Here is a 23,505-nt window from a genome sequence, read left to right as displayed (position 1 = left end):
AAGGAGTATATGAAAGATATTTAAAAACAAAAATTTTAGATGCAGTTGAGACAAAACCAGCCTAATGCTAACTGTGCAGCCGGAGACTGCTTCACCTTTCAGAAGCATCTGTGAAAAATGTTGCATATGAAACTAAGATGTATCTAAAATTTGTTCTGATTTTTAATTCCCTAGAAGTCCAGGTTCTGCTTCCTGTGTCTCATGAAAAGCAACTTCACTGACGAAGATTTTGAGATAAAATGAAACTGATGGTGTATTTGAATATGGCAATTGAGAGGGAGCAAAAGCCTAGTTTTTAATAAACACTTTGTAAGTGAATCTCACAGCTGTAAGACACAGCTGCGCTACCTTCCTTCTAGCCATCAGAATAATGTTGACTTGTTCAGCTGTTCCCAAGTCAAGTTTTAAAAATATCCGCAGCTGTAAACTGTTTTATTTTGAATACAGCTCTGGGGCCAGTTGGGTAAAGCTGGCATCTGCTCCAACATAAGCTAAATACTAATGTCAGCATTTAGGCTCCCCACTTTTGCTAAATTCACGTATTCCCAAATATATTGTACACTAAGTCACATTCAACTGCTTCTTCCTGGTACACAAACTGAAAGATGCAGCAATATTTGTCCTCAGACCTCCACTTACGCCTAAAACCTTACTGTGATGGATTTTAGGACCCAGTGGATAAACCTGACATAAATCATCTTGATATTAAATGCTATTTTAATGCTTAGATTATATCTGCTCAAACACTTTGAACTTTAACTACAGCTTAGAACCATAGGAAAACAGGGGTGTTTTGCATGAAGCAGTATTTCAATAATACTGAGCATAAATGCTAAATATGAGTGACTTCAAGCTTTAAATCTCTCCTTAAAAACCACCTATGCTATAATGCTTACAAAACACTTGAGACCGATGAGCCAGCTGGTGCAACCCTTGCTTATTACATCTTTCATAACTGTCTCACTGTTACCCTCAGCTCCCCACTGCTGTCAGTCATATCCACCTGTTGTCTTTAGCCTTAAATTTAGATATCATGTTCTTTAGAGGTAGGGACTGTCTCAGTTTTATATTTGCACAGTGCCAAGCAAAAGGGACCCTGGGTCTCTAGGTGTGCCACAATGCAAATAATTATTAATAAAGTGGCCACGAAGGCAACAGGGTATCAACAGCCTTTGTTCTTACATTTTGGAGGATCTACAGAAGGAAGTTATCTTTATAAATTTTCGTCATGGATGACATACTATGGTAGAAAACCAAGATCTGATTTAAACATATTTTATAACACAAACTGTGATTTCTCCCTTGAGCTGGAGAGACTTCTCCAGGTCTTAGGATTCCTTCAGTCCCCCTGTGCACTGAGAGCACACCCTGACTGCAACTCCTACACATGTGGAGAGCTCAAAGAATTCCCCAGAACCCACTCCTATTGCACACAGAGATTGGGTGCATGCTGAAAACAGTGAGCTGTAGACAGGTTGTGGTACGTATTATATTAGGAGGGAAAAAACATCCCTGTATTGAGGACACTGAGATGGAAAAATATAATCCATTACTGTTAAGAATTTATACTTTGCAGATACTTTAGCGACTAAAATAGCACACCATGCATCAATAAAGAGTTAATGGCATTTTTAAAGAGAATGAATTAAGTTGAGGGCCACAGTGCATTCCTGATGACATTACAGCACACAAAAAGCCTCCATTCTAAATCAGCCCTAAGAAGTTGTAGTCACTGAAACTTTGTTTTTCAGATAGTGCACTTGGTTTGATCAGTTTAGGACGGATGCTGGCCAAAAGGAATTAGCTCCTGCTATATTCAAACCTTCTTTAGGCTTCATGGGATTAAAGAGAAATGCCTGATTTAGCTGTGTGTTCAGTTATCTATAACTCAAATGCTGTAGTTAAATTTATAACATAGTTTCCTTAGCTGGTTAGACAACAAATTCTCTCTCTTTTCCCCCTTAAATTCCAGTATGTAAAATATCAGAACAATTCAGATAAAAACAGGTCAGATTTTTTTAGTTGTTCTTGAGTAATTTCTAAACAGAAGTGGCTTTTCTCTAGTGTTTTGAGAATAATTTTCACAATTAGGCATCATCCTCAAACCACTGCCACGATTTGGAGGTCATAAACCAGCAACTATTTTTTCTGAGCTTATAAAAAATGTTTTATTAAACCACTAAATTTGGTCTGATCCAAGTTGTTCTGGTTACTACACAAACAAAAAGAAAAATGCCAATACTGTACTCCAATCACATACAAGTATTCTACTAGTAAAATGGGGCACAGAGACCAGATCAGTTTTCAAAAGTGTCTCACTGTTTTGATCACATTGCTGAATTCATGCCTCATTACAAGTTTAAGTTAATGTTAAAGTATTCACATTATTCACTATATTCTAGAGCTCTGTCTACTAGAGCTGAAAGACAAACCATTTGGCCCCTTATATTGCAGTGTAAGAACACACAGAGTTAATATGCTTTGGCATACACAAAAAAATCCCTGTAATATACCATTACACTATAACACTTCCACTTGAGAGAAATCATTTCCATGTGACGCATAAATCTTGAAACAGCCTCGTAAAGCTGCAAGAACAAAACAAAAAAACATTTTTGCTGAAGCTCACACCCGCACTACATTCAGTCATGCCGGAAAAAGTGTCAGGATACAGCTTTATTCTTAAAATGAGCATGGAGGTCACACGTCACGGACCCTAACGCCATGATGAAATTTGAAGTGAAAACAATACATGCTCCTGATTTTTTGTCAGCAGCATTTCTCAGAAACCCTTTTTCTAACCTGGACATCTTAAAACAGTATTTAACTTATTTGGCAATTTACATAACTGCCTGCATTTCTCAGTCACAGCGATCTGCTCCTTAGACATGGAATCCATTGGAAGGTCTTTTGCTCCTAGAGGTTGAGGAGTCCTTAGCTACCCTCTGTCTTGCACAGGAGGTGCAAACAACCCCTGAGAGGCGTTTGAGCCCCTTCTGAAAAACACTGTTGGAGAGACTGTAAATGACACAGTTGCAGAAACTGTTGCTAATGGCAAGCCAAGTGGTCAAAAAGGATGCAGTGTGGTTTCTATAGACAGCAGAGCTCTCCAGCAAAAAATAGATGATGTAGGGCAACCAGAGGATGTAGAAGACACTGGTGATGCGGAAGAGAACCATGGCATAGCGCTTATCAGGGCAGTGCTGTGCCTCCCCAGCCTCCCCATCCTGGGAGCTGAAGCGCACTCGCCTTTCATTGATTTCCTTGGTGTGCTGCTGGCAGATGCGGAAGATATTGAAGTATGTGAAGCAGACAATGAAAGCAGCAGGAGCATAGAGCATCATCACGATGAAGACAGTGAAATAGCGATCAGTGTACCAGGAGTTGGCGCACCACTGAAACACATCCCCATGATATCCAGGCTTTCCCCAGTGAAAGAAGGCAGGTAAGAAGACTACACAGGAGTACAACCAAATAATCAGGATGCAGATGCGGAGTCTCCAAGGGGTCACCAGAGTATTGTAGGTCAGTGGTTTGGTGATGGCAAGGTATCTATCAATGCTAATGCAAGCCAGTGAGGCCATGGAGACGCTCTTGAGCACGGATACCACATAACCAAAGACCTGGCAGACCAAGGACTCTCTCAAAACAATGGGATAGTGGAGTAAGGACAAAGAAGGCACCAGACAGCTCACACCCACCAGGAGGTCAGCATATGCCATCGTCTGGATGAAGTAGCTGGTGGTGTGATGGTTCAGTAAAGGTGCACAGTGAAAGACAAATATCACTATAATATTGCCTGAAATGATCAGCACGGTGAGAAACACTATTATAATCACTTCCAGGAGGCAAAAATTGACGGTCTCCAAGTAGCTAATGGCCAGGAGGCAGAATGGCTGCCCGCTCTGGTTGCCAACCAAGGTGGAGTTCATCTTGAGCACTGCAGTGATCCCTTCACTTCATGCTCCCGCCTGCTGCCTGCAGCTACTCCAGGCAGCTGCTGTCATTGTGCCCGGCTGTGTGTGTAGCAATGTGTAGCTGGGTCCCCAGGGCTGCTCCAGATGCTGCTGCTGAGCATTGTCTGCAGCACAATTCCCCTTTAAATCCAGCTCAATCGACAGCCTCCTTTCTACTGCTGCTGCTGCCCTGGGTCCCAGCAGCAGCCATGCCAGCAAGTTCACACACAGGCACCAGAGCTGGTTAACACTAACACCCTGGCTGGCTAAACATCTGGGTAGAGGATGCAGCGCGGGGGAACAGGGAGAAGCTTCGGCAGGAGTCAGAACTCGAGCTGACGGAAGAAAAGGGGAAAGTGTTTTGCAGCATCTCTCCGGCCACTGAGCTTCCTGCCAGGCAGCCCATGCCACCAACTCCATCACTCTTTCATTCCCCACCCGAGTGCAGCCTGCCTCTCTCACAGTGCAGCCCCTCCTCCACACCAGCCTTATTCCCCCTTCCGCACCCCACCACCCGTGGTCTGTGGACATCCCTTCTCACAGAGCTGGGCTCTCAGCAGCAGGAGGAGAGGTTTAGATGCATTTCATGGGCTTCCCAAGAAATTCCGCCCGCAGGTCCCCGGGGTCAGGGGATATTGGGGGGAGAGGGGGTGTTTCCAGCCCTCCTCCTGGCTCCATTTTGCAGGATGCTTTGTTCATTATTTCACTTTAACTGCACTGATCCAGCGGTCCGGGTGCTTGGCTCGCCCCCAGCTCCCCTGACACAACAGCGGAGCGACTGACCCAGCCCCGGCTAACCCCCCCCCCCCCACTCACCTGCCCCTGTGCCTGGCGCAATGGGGACAAAAGCCCGAGCGCATCCTCAGCCCCGGGAGCCCGCAAAGCCGGCGTGTGCTTCAGCCCCGACTGCTGCAGAACTGCGAGGGGGAGGGGAAAGCCGGAGGGGGAGGAAGGAGAGGAGGGGAGCGGGAGATGGGGAGGGGAGGAAGGGGGGCGGAGAAGGCAAGGCAAGGCAAGGCAGAGCGCAGGGGCAGCTGCAGCACCGCGGCCGGGGCTCCGGGGACGAGGTGGACCCAGCTCGGAGCCTGCAATGGGGGCGCGCCCCCTCCCTGCCGGCCTACTCCCACTCCAGCCGCCGCCCGGAGGACCTGCCCTCTCCAGATGTTCAGTAGCAGCAGCTCATTATTTGGGGGCGGGGCCCCCGAGTCAGACAACACTTGCACGAGCTGCAGGGAAACACGTGGCCAGCAATCTGGCTGTGCGATGAACAGCTCTGAGCTTCCCCCCAGCATCTCAGCCGCCTTCCCCTGGGGCAAAATGCAAGACGCCAGGTCCCAGCAATCGGTAACCGAACCCTGCGAAGGCAAGGAATGTAAAGGGCAGCAGGACAACAGGTTCTGAGGAGGATGCTGGAAGTTGATGGCTGTTCACCGTGCCTGTGCCAGGTTTCTCACTTCCTCCCCTTGGGAGCCCTATTCTAACACAAGCATCGTGAGGCCACATTACCACACACAGACCTGCTCAAAGCAGTAACCTTCTCTTCCAAAAAGGTTAGACGATCAGTACAGACATGAGAAAAGTAAGAGGCTTCCCTACAGCTGAATGCTGGTGTGTACTTAGTTCAGTTTAGTTTAAAGATACAAAACACTTGGTTGGAGAGATTCCAGTACAAGGCCCTTCTGACAACTCAATTGGTATTAAAGTCAGATGGAAAGCAGATCAGGGTCTGAAAACACTGAACTCCCCCTATACTCTTACAGTTTGTTCACACACGAAACTTAATCTGGAATAATGTAGGGTGCATATTTAAAACAGATTAACTATTCCTGATTAACTCTCTGTATTGACACCTTTACATTGGAATAGGAGTGGCTTATTCTGAATTAGTTCTCCATGTGGGGTCAGTGCAATAAACACTGGTTTTTAGCAACTCTACCCCCTGTAGCCTCAGAAATGCAGATTTGTATTAAAAACATTGATTTGAAACCTATTTCACCGTTTGCACATGACAAGAAGTGCTTCTCATATGAACTCCCTGAACACCTTGTAAAACAGATTTCAGAGTAGCAGCCATGTTAGTCTGTATCCGCAAAAAGAAAAGGAGGACTTGTGGCACCTTAGCGACTAACCAATCTATTTGAGCATAAGCTTTCATGAGCTGTAGCTCACTTCATCGATGAAGCTTATGCTCAAATACATTGGTTAGTCTTTAAGGTGCCACAAGTCCTCCTTTTTTTTTTGTAAAACAGATTGACTCCCTTATACTGTTACACGCAGCTTTCTGTCCATATCCAGTATGTGATCTCACTCAGCAAGCATAAATACACACACATTCACACGCTAAAGGCTTGACTACATGGGAAAGTTACAGCAGTATAAATTAGGGTGTGAATTTAAAGCGCTACCGTTATACTAGTATAACTGTCCATATTCTGGTGTAAGAGAGAGCCTTTTTCCAGGTTAGCTTATGTCCCTTTGGAAGTGGTTTAAGCTAAACTGAAGAAAAACAAAAACATTCTTATCTGTGAATAAAAGTGTCCACAGGAGGGAGTTACACCAGTATAACTAGAGTGGTTTAATTATACTGGGACAGCCAGAAATATTTCCCATGTAGACAAGCCCTAAAATGTCATACCAGAACTCCAGCACACCTCTGGGTATGGCATTTAGGAATGAAAATAAAGTGTTCTGCCCCAGGGCCGGCTCTAGGTTTTTTTGCCGCCCCAAGCAGAATGCCACCAAAGCAAAGAGGCTGGAGTGCTGCTCCTTGAAAAGTGCTGCTCCACGCACGTGCTTCGTTTGCTGGTGCCCAGAGCCGGACCTGCTTTTCCCCTTTTCCTCGCTCAGCCACACTGAACACTTACATATTCTAAATCCAACAGCCCAATTCATAACTCGAGATGTCAGACTCCTGTTCCAGAACAACAACAACTTGTGACATGAGATTTGCCAGCTACCAAAGAACAGTCTTTAAATTGATATAGTTAAGCCAATGTAAAAGGCTTTTTGGCTATTTTTATTTTATATAAGAATGGCTCATTTCAATTTAGTTATACCTGCTCATAATTGACTAAAGCTAACCCGAAATAAGGTATTCTTTACAAAAATAAGAGTGTCCGAACAGCCGTTTGAACTGGTTTAACTATATGGATTTAAATTCACCCTTAACTTAAATCAATGCGGCTTTCTTGGACAGACAAGTCCTAAAACAACAGAAACTAAAATGTTATGCCAAACTCAGGTGTATTTAATGAAATATGAATCACAGATGGAAAGCATACAGCCCAAAGCAGTCATAGTGCAATGCTTACAATTTATACTGACCTTGAAAAAAAGCTGTTTAACTTGTTACATTTATATGGGTTGAATTTGGTTAAAATTCCAACACAGATGTTTGCCATAATTTAAAACCTTCTGGCTCATGCTGCCATATAATCCCTGAAAAACACAAACTTGATTTTTTTTCTACTTTCTTCTAGGAAGATTGATTTAATATTATTATTGGTTTGTACAATAACTGATGGAATTTCTACTCAAGTGGAGAAGAATACTAAAACTGTGGCTAAGAAATGTTATAAACCTTCACATTAAAATTAGGCACTCACACAAATGTAACACAAGTTACACAGAAAATAGGCTAATGTCAAATTACAATGGGGAACTGATCCCAGCAAATTGTTAAACTCTTTTGATTGCTGAGGGAAAACAATTTTAGTGGTATCACAATAGCACCCGATTAATAAAACACACGATGCCTGACAATTGACAATATTAACAAATTTCAAAGATAAAACCAATAAAATAAATACAAAACCTTTCAAGGATATTTTCAGCTCAGTTCAACACTCCTTCCCCCCCACTGTTTATGCATAATTGGTGTATATACTTCCCAAGATCCAACTTTCAGAAACGTTGCTACACAATGATCAGAGAAACACTTGTGTGGTTCACTCTTATATGCCAGTGTTCACCTTGATTGAGAAAGGTACAATCATCAAAATATTTTCCTTAAAAAAAAAAAATTATAATGCTTTTCATTAACATGCATTTTAATTTACCATCAAACACCAATGAATGCTCTTACTAAGTCAGTTTTAGAAAAGAAAACCCAGCCCAAAATCATAAAGGTTGTCAACCCTCTTCAAATAAGTTTGAGCTGGGATTTATTGTATAGGCAACCCACCCGGTTGAAAACAAGGCCTATGGCAATGACACTCAAAGAACTTGACAGGATTTTAGCAGACTGCCACTTGGCAGATTTGATGTTTTCATCACACTAAAACCAACTGTTTCTTATCACTCAGGAACCTTGCTTCCAAAAAGTGAGCTAGAATTTTTGTGTATTGAATATAATGCATTTCATACAGAGTGGAAGAATCCCCACTCACTTTGTAAATCAGTTTGAAAAATGCTATGAATCATCTCAGATGCATATATAAGTGGCCACCTTTTGTCCAGATATTTGGATCTGTAATTCTACCTTCAGATAAATGCCCAAACATGAAGTGTGGAGATGAGAATATTTAGGAAAAGAACCCCAAAACAGTATTTTTGGTATAAATTTACTTCTTTTTCTGAAGCAGAGAAGAATTCAGATACCAAAAGAGTCCAGTGGATTTGGGGGGAGGGATAGCTCAGTGGTTTGAGCATTGGCCTGCTAAACCCAGGGTTGTGAGTACAATCCTTGAGGGGGCCATTTGGGATCTGGGGCAAAAATTGGGGATTGGTCCTGCTTTGAGTAGGGGGTTGGACAAGATGACCTCCTGAGGTCCCTTCCAACTCTGATATTCTATGATTCAGTGGTGTTTGTAGATCCTGAGGGAATATTTACTACTGTGCCTATTCAGTCCTAAGAAAAACAGCATGCGTCAAACTTTTAATATTTCAGATATTTAAAAACAAGTTCGGTTCTCTCAGGATTTCTAATACTAGGCCTCAATAACAACTGGTTAATAAAATTTCAGGACAGAGCAAATAACTACAGCCAAAATCAGAAACCTCAGAACATACAGATTTTTAATAGAAATACAAAAAACTTAACTCCAGCACAGAGAGAGAGATTCCACTATAATAATGGAAGAGAATTCAATTGCACCCCCCTTAATTTTCTAATTTGTATTCTATTTTTTCTGAGTTAATGAATTGTGAACAGAATTACTGCTCATGAATTTGAGATTACACAAGCTCTGTCAATGCACTTCAGTCCCATTCTACAGCATCCTCCACTCCCCCAGATCTCCCAATGCATCCTAGTCCAAAACAGCAGCAACCCATGCTATCAGCGTCCTAAGACCCTCTTCATCAGAAACCATCAAGCATCATCACGGTTTTGTGATGTGCACAAACTGGGATCAAACTGATATTCCAGCAGGATTTAAACTAGTTTTCCCACAGGTTAAAGGTCAGTGCACTAATCGACTATAGCACAAACCTTCCATCAAGAATCAGAACCATTAAAAACTTTAATTAGAACCATATACTGAATTACACCTGCTCTCAAACAGCTGAATTAGATGAAATACTCTGAAATGTAAACTTCTGTTTTAAAATGTTGTCTTTCCTTTTCAGATCTAGGGTATAAATTATTTCAAGAAATGATTAATAAAAAACTCTAAATTTCTGTCCATCCAATAAGAGTAGTATATTCCTGTAGACAGTACCAATAAATGATTCACTTGCTAATTTTTTGAATTTTATAAACAGTATTTGTATAAATGTATATATCAGTATAATTGCAAGTGCCTATCTCATGCTGCTTGGAAGGGTTTTTAAGAAGCTATCCCTATAGCTAAGGCATATCTATTAGGAGTAATATTCTCCATAAATCTTATTGCCCACTACAACCACAGTGAAACTGTATAACACAGAAATAGAAAATCACGGAGCACACGGACACAAGTATGTAGATCACAGCCTCACAGGCCTCAATACCACTTCCACACTTATTACAATCAGATTTGCATATACGTATCTAAATTAAGATTTACGTGCTTAATTTTCAGGAATGCTGAGGATCCACAATTCATAACTAACTACATGAAAAACCAGAATGAAGACCTATATACAGATGGAGGACAGTGAAACACCACGAGTGCAGAGGAACAGGGGTTCGAACTCCAGCCATGCAGCAGTAAGAGTGAACTGGGGGAGCATCAACCCAAAGACTATAATAACTTTGGCAGGGAGCACGAAGAGATACATGCTGAATGTGTGAACCAATGGACACGGCTACAAAAATCTTCTGGATCCAACACGTGGCACGCATGCACACCCCCACAACAGGAATACATATGGGGACCACCACTCGAAGAAGATCCCACAATTCCAGATGAAGTAATTGAGTTGTGGTGTTCAGCACTCTTGAAAATTAGACATATACACCTAGTTTAGATGCGTGTATGCAAATCTAATTGTCATGTATATAGAGGGGGAAATCAAATGAGGCCCATGCCAGGTTTTGCTACTGTATGATTCTGTCTTCCCACCTTAGAAGTAGTGTTATATTATGAGACTAACACATTTATTCAGTCAAATACTCTTACAAAAAACTTTTTCATCTAGCTTTTTAGTGAAATTATTATAACATTTGCACATGCTACTCTGCAATGGAATCCTTCCTCCACTGTCAGATGTCACTCAGGGCACAAAAAAGCCTTCACCATCCCTGTCTACTGATGAGAGGTTGTTGGCCTCACTCAGCCACCACCCTGGAGGGGTGGACTCCTTTTCATGTGGTTCCTACCCTATGACCTGTTCAGCCTGGGTGGCCCTACCAGGAATTAAAGCTTCCACTAACTCCAAGGATCATTGGAACACACAAGCCTTCTCACCATGTCAAGATGTAGTCGCCAGGGAACGCGCACACTATTAAGTTCTACATTTGACAAGCCCTTTATCGACAAAGTTATTGCTCTCATGGGGAGAAAAACACGTTTTACAATAGTGGTGGGCAACCTGCGGCCCATCAGAGTAATATGGCGGGCTATGAGAGAGTGTGTTTACATTGACCGTCCACAGGCATGGCCACCCGCAGCTCCCAGTGGCTGGGAACAGCGAACTGCAGCCACTGGGAGCTGCGGGCAGCCGCTGCTTCCCGCAGCTCCCACTGGCTGGGAACTGCAAACCATGGCCACTGGGAGCTGCAGGCAGCCAGGCCTTCGGACAGTCAATGTAAACAAACTGTCTCACAGCCTGCCAGTGGATTACCCTGACGAGCCATGTGCGGGCCGCAGGTTGCCCACCACTGCTTTACAGGGACAAGAGAAAGTAACTAGAGAGAATCCTGCATTTAAAGATTTCTAAAAATAGTTGATACTGATATATTTGTTTAAATTGGGAATTGCCTTAAGGAGTAACGAACATAGGATTACTCTTGTAGAGCGTGCAAGGGGCACCTGTGCAGCTACTGGATTTTTCTGATGTGCCCCCAAGATATCCCTGTTGTGCCAAATATATTTTTCTGATAATGCAATTATCTGATACACACTAATGCTACAAGCCACCTCCCCACACATAGTCCCACATAAACCAACCTCTCCCCTTCCTAATCCTCTACTTTCCCTTCAACATTATGAATGCCTGATTCTTAACCTTTTGTTTTATGAACCACTAGAACAAGCCACAGCCTGAGACCTACTGACTGATGTTATATAGTAGTCCTTTAGAACAGCTTGATTGGGAAGTGCTAATTGTGAGTTTTCAAGAAGTTTTATTAAAACAGTTCATCCCCTTCACTGGCAAGGATTTTTGTAGGTTACTTTTTAGAAGTGCTACAGCAACAGAAATAAATGTACATAAATACAAAATTGTTCCACAGCCTGATATTACGGTTAGCTGTGATCTCCTAAAACAGACGGCTTCAAAAAAGATGCAGGTCTGCATTAGGCAATTCTTAGCCATTAAAACAATGTAAAATCATCTCTCTTCTCGCTGAATGGGAAATGAGGTGGGGTCCCATACTGCACAGTTTTGCAGCACAAAAGCTGAGTTGATCAGAGATGTTCTTATTCCACAACACCGGTGTTCAGGAATATCTGAGAACCTATGATCATGCAAAATGCATTCTTATGGAGGTTCAACAAGAAACATGTAACTCCCATTATTGTATCATTAATCTAAAAACAGAAGCACTTTACCTGTAAAGTAGTGCAGCCCCCACTGAGATCAATTGGAATTCTGGGTACTCAGCGCCTCTGAAATTCACAACTCTGTTTGAGGGGCATTTCTATGAAGTCTAAAAAAAATAGGGTTCTCTGAAAAGTGTTTTTACCTGTCCACTGAAAGCATGGATCATTTTTACCCCAGGAGAAAAAGCTAATCTTATATTATCTTAAAACAAATCAATGTCTTGATTTAACTAGTTCCTAAAGTCCGGATTAATTGTTATCCAACTGTTCAGTATTTATTGAATAGAATCAGTGTTCACAGCAGAGTATAAAAATAAAGGAACAATTCTAAAAGTAAAATAGTACAAAATAGGCAATTTTCTACTTGCTAATTTCCTGTGTGACATCTGATCATGACCTTACTCCTTGTAGATTGGACTATACAGCCACAAGAGATGTCGAGACATCATCGGACATAATGGACAGCCCTTAGTTTCCTATGCACCTAGCACTTGTTCTATTGGGACCAATGCATATGGCTTATAAAAAAGGCAAAAAAATTGTATCAGCTCATCCATTGCTTAGAAATAACTGAAAGAGTACTTGCTCCCTGCCACTCGCTACCAGTTGCTATGGAAACTACTGCTTTTTTCCATTCAACTCATCAGAACCTAACTTTATTGCTGAAGGCATTTCACAGTTATTAAAATAACTTATGGAATGCTTAATGGGAAATCAACGCTATCTAGGACACAACAAATGTCATGTACCAATAGTTTCAGCTAGCCACTATATTTTATAAATTACTATTGGTCACCTATACACAACTCCCAGGAAGTAAACAAACTTTCCAGTTTTGATTGTTTAGCACCCTAAGAGGTCACAGTCATCTCCTTCCCCAATTGAACTTATGAAATAATTTATCACAGGAACCTGGGCTAACGGAATGGTCTCTTTAGATTGTTTTAAGTCCAGCATGATAGACAAAGTTTTGTTGGCATAACAATATCAGCCAGGTGTGTAAAACTCCACAACCACTACCCAACAGAGCTATGCCATCAAAATCCCCAGTTATGCTGACAAAAGAGTGCTTCTATTGACGTAGCTAATGTCATTTGAGGCAGTGGTGTTACTATGCCGATAGAAAAACTTCAGTTGTCATAAATCAAGTCTACACTGTGGGCTTTTCTGGGATAGCTGTGCAAGCAAAGCATTTGTAGTGTAGGCAAAGCCTAAGAGTGGGGGAGACAGTACAACCAAGCCCTAGACTTCTGTTCCTAACAGTTGAGCAGGCAGTGATAAGGCTGCGTTTGGAAAATTGTTTGCAAAATGCTTCGCAAACAAAAGTTCACTCAAGTCAAGTCAACAGGAGTCTTTCTGATTATATCCATGGGCTTTGGATCATGCACAAAAAATGTAAACTACAGTAATCACCATTAAAGAATAATTTACTGCGTTGTCAACTCCAGCAATATTATCTCGAATCTCGCAAGAATGGTGGGTTTCTTAAAGGCCCAGTTGCTGAAATTGTGGGAATAACTGAAAATCGCAGTATTCATTAAAAAAAACTGGTCTCTAATCGTTTCACAGAAAAGGTTGAAAACAAGAATAAAAAGAATCTCCTGATTTTTTAAATTTTCTGATTTTTAAGCCAATCTCATAATTCTTTAACCTTTTGGGGCTTCCAATACTCTATTCACTTACAGCTTCCACACCACAGAATTTCTCTGTCCAAGGGTGACCCCCCCAAAAGTGTTGAATATTGTTTCTTCAGGTACCCAATAGTGTCTTCTCCCTTAGATTTCAGAATGCAGCTGAGAGCAGACTAATTTCATGTACGTGCATCTGTCTTCCCCTCCAGGGGCTGGAGTCCTGTAGAGAAGTTACCAGCCATTGCTACCACTGCCAAAGTGATAGAGATTTCTCTTCATCCCAAAGACCAGGGCTACCACATTTGAAGCAAGGAGTCCCTCTTTTGAGCTTCCAGCAGAAACAGATGCTTCTCATAATTGCCTGGATCTTTTGATCTAGAGTTCCATTTCTGTCCCCAGCAGTGATATGACCTTAATTCTTCTGGCTGGCTTTCTTCCATATACCTCCATGAGCGTAACAATCTGGGATTGCAAATAGCTTTGGAGATTCATGCAGATGGTGCGCAAATTCCCGATCAAAAGTAATTTGGAGAAGTGGGTAAAATCTAGACATTACTCACATAATGAAAGAACAGTATACAATGCTGGCCAATATTTACCAAAGGCAATAAATCAAAGGGTGTACACCTCAAGGCATGGTTTTCAAGTACCTCCAGTGTCACAATGTAAATTCAAGGGAAAGGAAAAAACAAGGTCTCCATTCGGAAAACAGTGGAAGACATTTTGATTTCACTGTTCAGCCGCCACATGGAATCAGGCACGTAGCAGCAACAAGCCAGGGACTGTTCTTACAGAGATTGTTAACAAGCAGAAGAAAGCAAAACACAGCTTCTGAAACCATAAAGGGTCTGAAGCGCACCGGGAAGTAAACTTGAATATCAAAGACTATTGATGCAGCTCATGTCCACCACTCTGCTCACAAGAAACAATCCACTGAAAGAGGCCAGAGACTTCCAACGCAGCTGTCAACACAGATCCGTACTAATGCAGGGCCTCGCTGCCATTTGGGGTCACGAAAAGACTGACGGAAATCAAATGCTGCTACTGAAACAAAGAGGTCAACATCAAGACAGAAGAGGGGGCACAGACTTACTGTGAATACTTAAACAGGCCTATTGCATTAACAGCTTTGCACTGGAGAGCTGGGGATTGCATTAACTCCTTTTGCAGCCCTGCTATAATAAGATTACTCACTCCTGGATACACCACCTTCAGAAAACTGCAGTGCCACTGATTTGGCGTTTCCATTAACAGCACTGCTAGCAATAGTCTTGCAAAAGCAGTACTTCTAAGAATGGCTTGTAAAACATGGCACAGCATTATCTGGAAGGTAAAACCATGGCAGTCAGAGTGCCAGGCCTCTCAGATGATGAGCAGATACTTGTGTATTGGGAAGTATGACTACTTGGGGAATCTAGTCGTGCAATTTTTGAATTCTCTGTGAGATTATGAACTCGCTGTATGTATCTTTATCAAGCTGAAAACGCTATTTTGAAAGAGAAGGCACAGGTCTGCACAGTGGTCTCCTTACCTCCAAGTTGGACTAAAATTCCAAAGGGTAAGATGCAGGGCTGACAATAGAAAGTTATTAAATTGGGATGATCCTCTATTAAAACACAGACATTCTAGGCAATAGGCTAGCTCCCACCCAGAAGAACTGGTTTGTCAGGGGATAAGTAATAGAACCTGATAGAGGTCTGTGATCACCTGAGGGGCCAGATCCTGAAGTCACCTGAGAGGGACTGGAAGGTTATAAAAGGGCAAGAGTTGACCTATTTAGGGTCTTTGGCCTTTTTCACCAGCTCGAGCACAGAGGAGCTGATACAGGAGTCTGAAGAGGCCAAGGGAACCCTGCCTACCTGAACAGAGAGGGCCTCCCAGGGACTCCAGGGAAGAATGAACAAGAGGGCGGGGCCAAAATAGCCAAAATATTTCTTATTTTCTAAATTATCTATATTCTCTCACACTATTAAGTAAAGAGCAGTTGGGGTTTTAGAATCCTGTGCAAAGTGAGACAGTGACGCGTTAGACCTATCAAGTTGCCTTGAAGAGTAAAGCGGAGAAAGACCCAGACAGCTAGAGTTGTGGGAGACAGTATGTTTAAGCAACAGGGGAGGGAGCAGCACTCATCCCAGGAGCTGGGCAGTTGGACTGTGAGACCTACGCTCTCCAGATGGGACGTTAGGTAGAGAATCTGCACCGTAACAGTGTGCCTAGGCACCCCCAGTTTTGGGCAGTGCCTGCTCTCCTTTCAGCCTCTGAAGCCTTAACACACATGGGATCACAGCAGTCTGGTGAGCACTAAGGAGGTGGAGTTCAACTAAGATTGCTGAGATCTGAATTCCTTCTGTCCTTCCATTCTGCCTAAGACATCTGACCAGTTCTCTTCAGAACAGTTAAAACAGCTTATGTCAGAACTCCATGTATAGTTGTCAGAGTTAATCAGGAATAACGAAAACTGAACACTGAGACCAACAGTCCACCTCTACTATAAATCTACTCACTCATGCCCTTTCACTTAGCATATGATAGAATTGCAGATGTCTTGCTGGGTCAGTGGAGCAATTACTCATGTGGAAGGAGAAGCAGAAGTGCCAGCTGCTATTTGTGTGTGCTGCACTGAACACTCTCCAAATGTTATTTTTTTAAAAGCGTCAGCATGAAAGAAGTTGATCTAGTCACTTAACCAAAGCAGTTGATTGAAATCTCACTGAGAAACCTACCTTTTTTCTCTGTCCTGAAGCAAAAGACAAGGCCAAAAGTCTACAGTGAACAATGCAGTCTGATGCAGCAACTAGAAATTATAGTTCGCTGCTCACAGCTCTCTGGCAGAGAGGAGCATACCTGAAAGGCTGCAGTATTCTTGATCACAAGGAAAACATTTAAGTCATTCTTTGGTCTTAAAATAATTTTTGGTAGAAGGCTGAACACCAGTAACTAACACATCCTCTCTGTTTATAATTTTTTGCCCACACTAAGTGGAACTGACACTTCTGCAGATGCACATCCACCACATGAGATGAAGCTATCTTAAGTGTCACATGTTGCTTTACCGAGAAGGCAGGGCTTGATGTCAGCCAGCACAGCACTTGGTTTTCTATACTGCTCAGTCAGGAAGCAATATTGCCAAGCATTTGACAGGTACATCAGTACTATGAGTTGATTTGAGCAGCTACACTGCACCATTTTCAAGGATATTGGTAAGTGCTGCAAAGGCCGAAGTGGTGAACTTGCCGCCTTAGGGTGCTGAAGTCCTCAAATAAGAAGCATGCTGATTAGAGCAAACTGCATGTAAACCTCAGATTTCTTCAACCTGTTATCATTGTTTCCTTTTGCAAAACAAGTCTGATGATTATATGCCAGCAGCCAGCTGAGCTCCCTGTAGGGTGGACTGTGCCCAAAAGATTAAGGGTATGTCTACACTACGAAATTAGGTCGAATTTATAGAAGTTGGTTTTGTAGAAAGCATTTTTATACAGTTGACTGTGTGTGTCCCCACACAAATGCTCTAAGTGCATGTAGCAGGCAGAGTGTGTCCACAGTACCGAGGCAACCGTCGACTTCCGGAGCGTTGCACTGTGGGTAGCTATCCCACAGTTCCCGCAGTCTCCGCCGCTCATTTGAATTCTGGGTAGAAATCCCAGTGCCTGATGGGGCTAAAACATTATCGCGGGTGGTTCTGGGTTCATATCGTCAGGCCGCCCTTCCCTCCCTCCTTCTGTGAAAGCAAGGGCAGACAATCGTTTTGCACCTTTTTTCCTGAGTTACCTGTGCAGACGCCATACCACGGCAAGCATGGAGCCCACTCAGCTAACCATCACCATATGTCTCCTGGGTGCTGGCAGACGCACTACTGCATTGCTACACAGCAGCAATTTATTGCCTTTTGGCAGCAGACAGTGCAGTATGACTGGTAGCCGTCGTCGACATAGTCCTGGGTACTCTTTTAACCGACCTCAATGAGGTCAGGGGCGCCTGGGCAAACATGGGAATGACTCAACCAGGTCATTTCCCTTTTAAGTTTCATCTCATGGCGATTGAGTCCTACCGGCAGTGCACTGTCTTTTAATCAGCAGTCAGCAGAAGATGATGGCTAGTCATCATACTGCACCATCTTCTGCCGAGCACCCATGAGATGACGATGGCTAGCGGTCGTACTGCACAGTCTGCTGCCAGCAAGATGTATAAAGATAGATCAAGTGGCTCAAAACAAGAAATAGACCAGATTTGTTTTCTATTCATTTTCTCCTCCCTCCCTCCATGAAATCAACGGCCTGCTAAACCCAGTTTTGAGTTCTATTCTTGAGGTTTTGAGTTCTATCCTTGAGGGGGACATTCTGTTTCTTGCAAAGCCACCTCCTTTGTTGATTTTAATTCCCTGTAAGCCAACCCTGTAAGCCATGTCGTCAGTCACTCCTCCCTCCGTCAGGGCAACGGCAGACAATCGTTCCGTGCCTTTTTTCTGTGCAGACGCCATACCACGGCAAGCATGGAGCCTGCTCAGATCACTTTGGCAATTAGGAGCACATTAAACACCACACGCATTATCCAGTAGTATATGCAGCACCAGAACCTGGCAAAGCGAAACCAGGCAAGTAGGCGACATCAGCATGGTGACGAGAGTGATGAGGACATGGACACAGACTTCTCTCAAAGCACGGGCCCTGGCAATGTGGGCATCATGGTGCTAATAGGGCAGGTTCATGCGGTGGAACGCCAATTCTGGGCTCGGGAAACAAGCACAGACTGGTGGGACCGCATAGTGTTGCAGGTCTGGGACGATTCCCAGTGGTTGCGAAACTTTCGCATGCGTAAGGGCACTTCCATGGAACTTTGTGACTTGCTTTCCCCTGCCCTGAGGCGCAAGAATACCAAGATGAGAGCAGCCCTCACAGTTGAGAAGCGGGTGGCAATAGCCCTGTGGAAGCTTGCAACGCCAGACAGCTACCGGTCAGTCGGGAATCAATTTGGAGTGGGCAAATCTACTGCAGGGGCTGCTGTGATGCAAGTAGCCAACGCAATCAAAGATCTGCTGATATCAAGGGCAGTGACCCTGGGAAATGTGCAGGTCATAGTGGATGGCTTTGTTGCAATGGGATTCCCTAACTGTGGTGGGGCCACAGACGGAACCCATATCCCTATCTTGGCACCGGAGCACCAAGCCGGCGAGTACATAAACCGCAAGGGGTACTTTTCAATAGTGCTGCAAGCACTGGTGGATCACAAGGGACGTTTCACCAACATCAACGTGGGATGGCCGGGAAAGGTACTTGATGCTTGCATCTTCAGGAACTCTGGTCTGTTTCAAAAGCTGCAGGAAGGGACTTTATTCCCAGACCAGAAAATAACCATTGGGGATGTTGAAATGCCTATAGTTATCCTTGGAGACCCAGCCTACCCCTTAATGCATTGGCTCATGAAGCCGTACACAGGCAGCCTGGACAGTAGTCAGGAGCTGTTCAACTACAGGCTGAGCAAGTGCAGAATGGTGGTAGAATGTGCATTTGGACGTTTAAAAGCGCGCTGGCGCAGTTTACTGACTTGCTTAGACCTCAGCAAAACCAATATTCCCACTGTTATTACTGCTTGCTGTGCGCTCCACAATATCTGAGAGAGTAAGGGGGAGACGTTTATGGCGGGGCGGGAGGTTGAGGCAAATCGCCTAGCTGCTGGTTACGCGCAGCCAGACACCAGGGCAGTTAGAAGAGCACAGGAGGGTGCGGCGCGCATCAGAGAAGCTTTAAAAACCAGTTTCATGACTGGCCAGGCTACAGTGTGAAAGTTCTGTTTGTTTCTCCTTGATGAAACCCCCCGCCCCTTGGTTCTCTCTACTTCCCTGTAAGCTAACCACCCTTCCCTCCTCCCTTTGATCACCGCTTGCAGAGGCAATAAAATCACTGTTGCTTCACATTCATGCATTCTTTATTAATTCATCACACAAATAGGGGGATAACTACCAAGGTAGCCCAGGAGGGGTGGTGGAGGAGGGAAGGACAAGACCACACAGCACTTTAAAAGTTTAAAACTTTAAAACTTATTGAATGCCAGCCTTCTGTTACTTGGGCAATCCTCTGGGGTGGAGTGGCTGGGTGGCCGGAGGCCCCCCTACCGCGTTCTTGGGCTTCTGGGTGAGGAGACTATGGAACTTGGGGAGGAAGGCAGTTGGTTACACAGGGGCTGTAGTGGAGGTCTGTACTCCTGCTTCCTTTCCTGCAGCTCAACCATATGCTGGAGCATATTAGTTTGATCCTCCAGCTGCCTCAGCATTGAATCCTGCCTCCTCTCATCACGCTGCCGCCACCTTTCAGCTTTAGCCCTCTCTTCAGCCCGCCACCTCTCTTCCCGGTCATTTTGTGCTTTCCTGCACTCAGACATTGTCTGCCTCCACGCATTCGTCTGTGCTCTGTCAGTGTGGGAGGACAGCATGAGCTCAGAGAACAATTTATCGCGAGTGCGTTTTTTTCACCTTCTAATCTTAGCTAGCCTCTGGGAAGGAGAAGATCCTGTGATCCTTGAAACACATGCAGCTGGTGGAGAAAAAAAAAGGGACAGTGGTATTTAAAAAGAGACATTTTATAGAACAATGGGTACACTCTTTCACGGTAAACCTTGCTCTTAACATTACATACATAGCACAAGTGCTTTCATTCCAAGGTCACATTTTGCCTTCCCCCTCCCCGTAGCTAACAGCGGGGAACATTTCTGTTCAGCCACGAGCAAACAGCCCAGCAGGAACGGGCACCTCGGAATGGGCACCTCTGAATGTCCCCTTAAGAAAAACACCCTATTTCAACCAGGTGACCATGAATGATATCACTCTCCTGAGGATAACACAGAGAGATAAAGAACGGATGTTGTTTGAACGCCAGCAAACATACACTGCAATGCTTTGTTCTACAATGATTCCCGAGTACGTGCTACTGGCCGGGAGTGGTAAAGTATCCTACCATGGTGGATGGAATAAGGCTGCCCTCCCCAGAAACCTTTTGCAAAGGCTTTGGGAGTACATCCAGGAGAGCTGCAAATGCCAGGGCAAATTAATCATTAAACATGCTTGCTTTTAAACCATGTATAGTATTTTAAAAAAGGTACACTCACCAGAGGTCCCTTCTCCGCCTGGCGGGTCCGGGAGGCAGCCTTGGGTGGGTTCGGGGGGTACTGGCTCCAGGTCCAGGGTGAGAAACAGTTCCTGGCTGTCGGGAAAACTGGTTTCTCCACTTGCTTGCTGTGAGCTATCTTCCTCGTCCCCATAACCTGCTTCCGTGTTGCCCCCATCTCCACTGAAGGAGTCAAACAACACGGCTGTGGTAGTGGTGGCTGAACCCCCTAAAATGGCATGCAGCTCATCAGAGAAGCGGCATGTTTGGGGCTCTGACCCAGAGTGGCCGTTCGCCTCTCTGGTTTTCTGGTAGGCTTTCCTGAGCTCCTTAAGTTTCACATGGCACTGCTTCGGGTCCCTGTTATGACCTGTGTCCTTCATGCCCTGGGAGATTTTGACAAATGTTTTGGCATTTCGAAAACTGGAATGTAGTTCTGATAGCCCGGATTCCTCTCCCCATACAGCAATCAGATCCCGTACCCCGTTCAGTCTATGCTGGAGCTCTTTTGCGATTCTGGGACTCCATCATGGTCACCTCTGCTGATGAGCTCTGCATGGTCACCTGCAGCTTGCCACGCTGGCCAAACAGGAAACTGAAATTCAAAAGTTCGCAGGCCTTTTCCTGTCTACCTGGCCAGTGCATCTGAGTTGAGAGTGCTGTCCAGAGCAGTCACAATGGAGCACTCTGGGATAGCTCACGGAGCGCAATACAGTCTAATTGTGTCCACAGTACCCCAAATTCGACCCAGCAAGGGCGATTTCAGCGCTAATCCCCTTGTCGGGGGTGGAGTAAGGAAATCTATTTTAAGAGCCCTTTAAGTCGAAAAAAGGGCTTCGTTGTGTGGACGGGTGCAGGGTTAAATCGATTTAATGCTGCTAAATTCGACCTCAACTCCTAGTGCAGACCAGGGCTGTGCAAGTTACAACAAGTGTCCACAGAATCACCCTTAAGAGAAGCCCTCCCCAACCACAGAAGAACAACAATGCTGTGTCTGCACTCTACCAGAAGGGGCCATCAAACTTGGTCAGAGATGCTTCAGAGATTTTGCCAGGTTTGGCTACCTGAAAGGATGGTCACAGCAGAGCCTTTGCTTCTGTCCCGCAAAACCCACTCCATTCCCACCGATTCCTGCATTGTTTCTTGCATTTTTATCCCACTCCTACCCGCAAAAACCTTAGATCTCGCAAGACTCCCCCATGCTACTAAAAAACCCACCCAGTCAGTTAACATATTATATATATAAAAAATGGAATTCAGACACAATTTTTATCACTAAAAGACCACAACAAATCTTAAACCATGTAAAAATACTTTCTGTTATAACAGACAAATTTTTTTCCATCCCTCACTTAAATTTAAGTATTAAAACCTTTATTTTATTTTTTAAGAAAAACTTGCTTTACATTGCTAAAATTCTATTTATGACAAACTGATGAGCGATTTAGTGTGTTCCCACAAATTACCGCAGTCTGGGTTTGGGTTTTTTTTTGCCCCTGAAACAAAATACATTTTACCTACTGTTATGGCAGAGGATCCTGCAGGACCCGCAGGATCCCACTCTCACTGCAGGAGTGTAGGCCACAGCCCTCTCTACAATAAGTGTCCTTTGCTCCTCACCTCACTCCCTTTAAATTCATCCAAATTTCTTCCAAAAACCACACAAACAAACAAAATCCATACTTCTCTCCTTCACTGACCATGTCACTTCACTCTTTTAATCCTCTTCCCTTCCACTTCAAGGTCCTTGTCCTTCTTTAAAGCTGCACACAATTCTTCCCCTGCTGACATCTTTTCTCTCATCTCCTCCTCCCAAAGGACTCTTGAATTCATCTCATCTCTGGACCTCTTTCTATGCAGCTCCTTATCCCTTTTTCTATGTCTTCCACCATTCCTCACTCTATGCAGACTATAGAAAATTCAGTATACAAACTGAATAGATTTTTTTCCCTCCAGACCATCACCCTTTTTCTACTAATACTATAAAAACACTCCTGTCCCATTTTCATTTAACTGACATTTAGGTCACCACAACCAGCACCACAGCAATTCTCAAATACGGCATTTATATTAAAAAGTTTACTTCACTTTCGTTTGCCTAAGTTAATTACTCTATGAGATAATATGCCAAAGAGGCTCATTCAAAGCTAATTGTCTTCAAGAGGTTAATTTTGTAGTATTTTCTGAGTGGCCAGTCCCTATATCACAATGCTGAATCAGCCAACTCTCCCTGCCTGGGACTCCAGGGAAACTTCCAATGCATCACAGCCAGGTTATTTCCTCTGCTTCTGCCAAGAGGTGAAAGAGTGGAAGGATTTCACAGATTTAAGAAGGAAAATGAAACACCCTAGTGCATTTACTCACTCACAGACAGGAGGAGTGTGTGTCACGCACTATACTGTACTACACACAGGTCCTTCCTTCATTCCAGTACCCAAATACTGGAATGGAGACAGCTCCTCGCCTAGCAGTTGAGGCAATATAACAGAAGCACTCAGGAGATTTTGCTTGACAGATACTACCACCTTCTTCTTAATTTGTGTGATCATGCACCCTAAATCAAAGCTTTATTTCCCACTGGGTCCTATTTCAGATGCCCTTCTCCCCTCAGAAGAATGTTTGTAATTATTCCTGGCAAATCGGAGTCAGGTTGTGTGTAATCAGACCATGGATAGCCAAAGGTTGACTCAGACTC

At 43.9% G+C, this 23,505-nt stretch overlaps 2 protein-coding genes across 10 annotated transcripts in view; both read right to left on the bottom strand.

Moving 5' to 3' along the window:
* Positions 1–23,505, bottom strand: part of RABGAP1 (RAB GTPase activating protein 1) — a 130,572-nt gene that overhangs the window by 54,236 nt on the left and 52,831 nt on the right. The window lies entirely within an intron of this gene.
* Positions 2,810–6,056, bottom strand: GPR21 (G protein-coupled receptor 21). Its single transcript, XM_073314412.2, has 2 exons — positions 4,773–6,056; positions 2,810–4,291 (listed from the first exon to the last, which is right to left on the bottom strand). The coding sequence occupies exon 2, from the start codon at positions 3,930–3,932 to the stop codon at positions 2,883–2,885; it is 1,050 nt and encodes a 349-aa protein (XP_073170513.1). The 5' UTR covers positions 3,933–4,291; positions 4,773–6,056; the 3' UTR covers positions 2,810–2,882.

This window comes from Lepidochelys kempii, chromosome 16, assembly GCF_965140285.1.
Source record: "Lepidochelys kempii isolate rLepKem1 chromosome 16, rLepKem1.hap1, whole genome shotgun sequence".
Classification (NCBI taxonomy): Eukaryota; Metazoa; Chordata; order Testudines; family Cheloniidae; genus Lepidochelys; species Lepidochelys kempii.
Note: the sequence above shows the minus strand (reverse complement) of the source record. Positions and strands in the feature narration are given on the sequence as shown.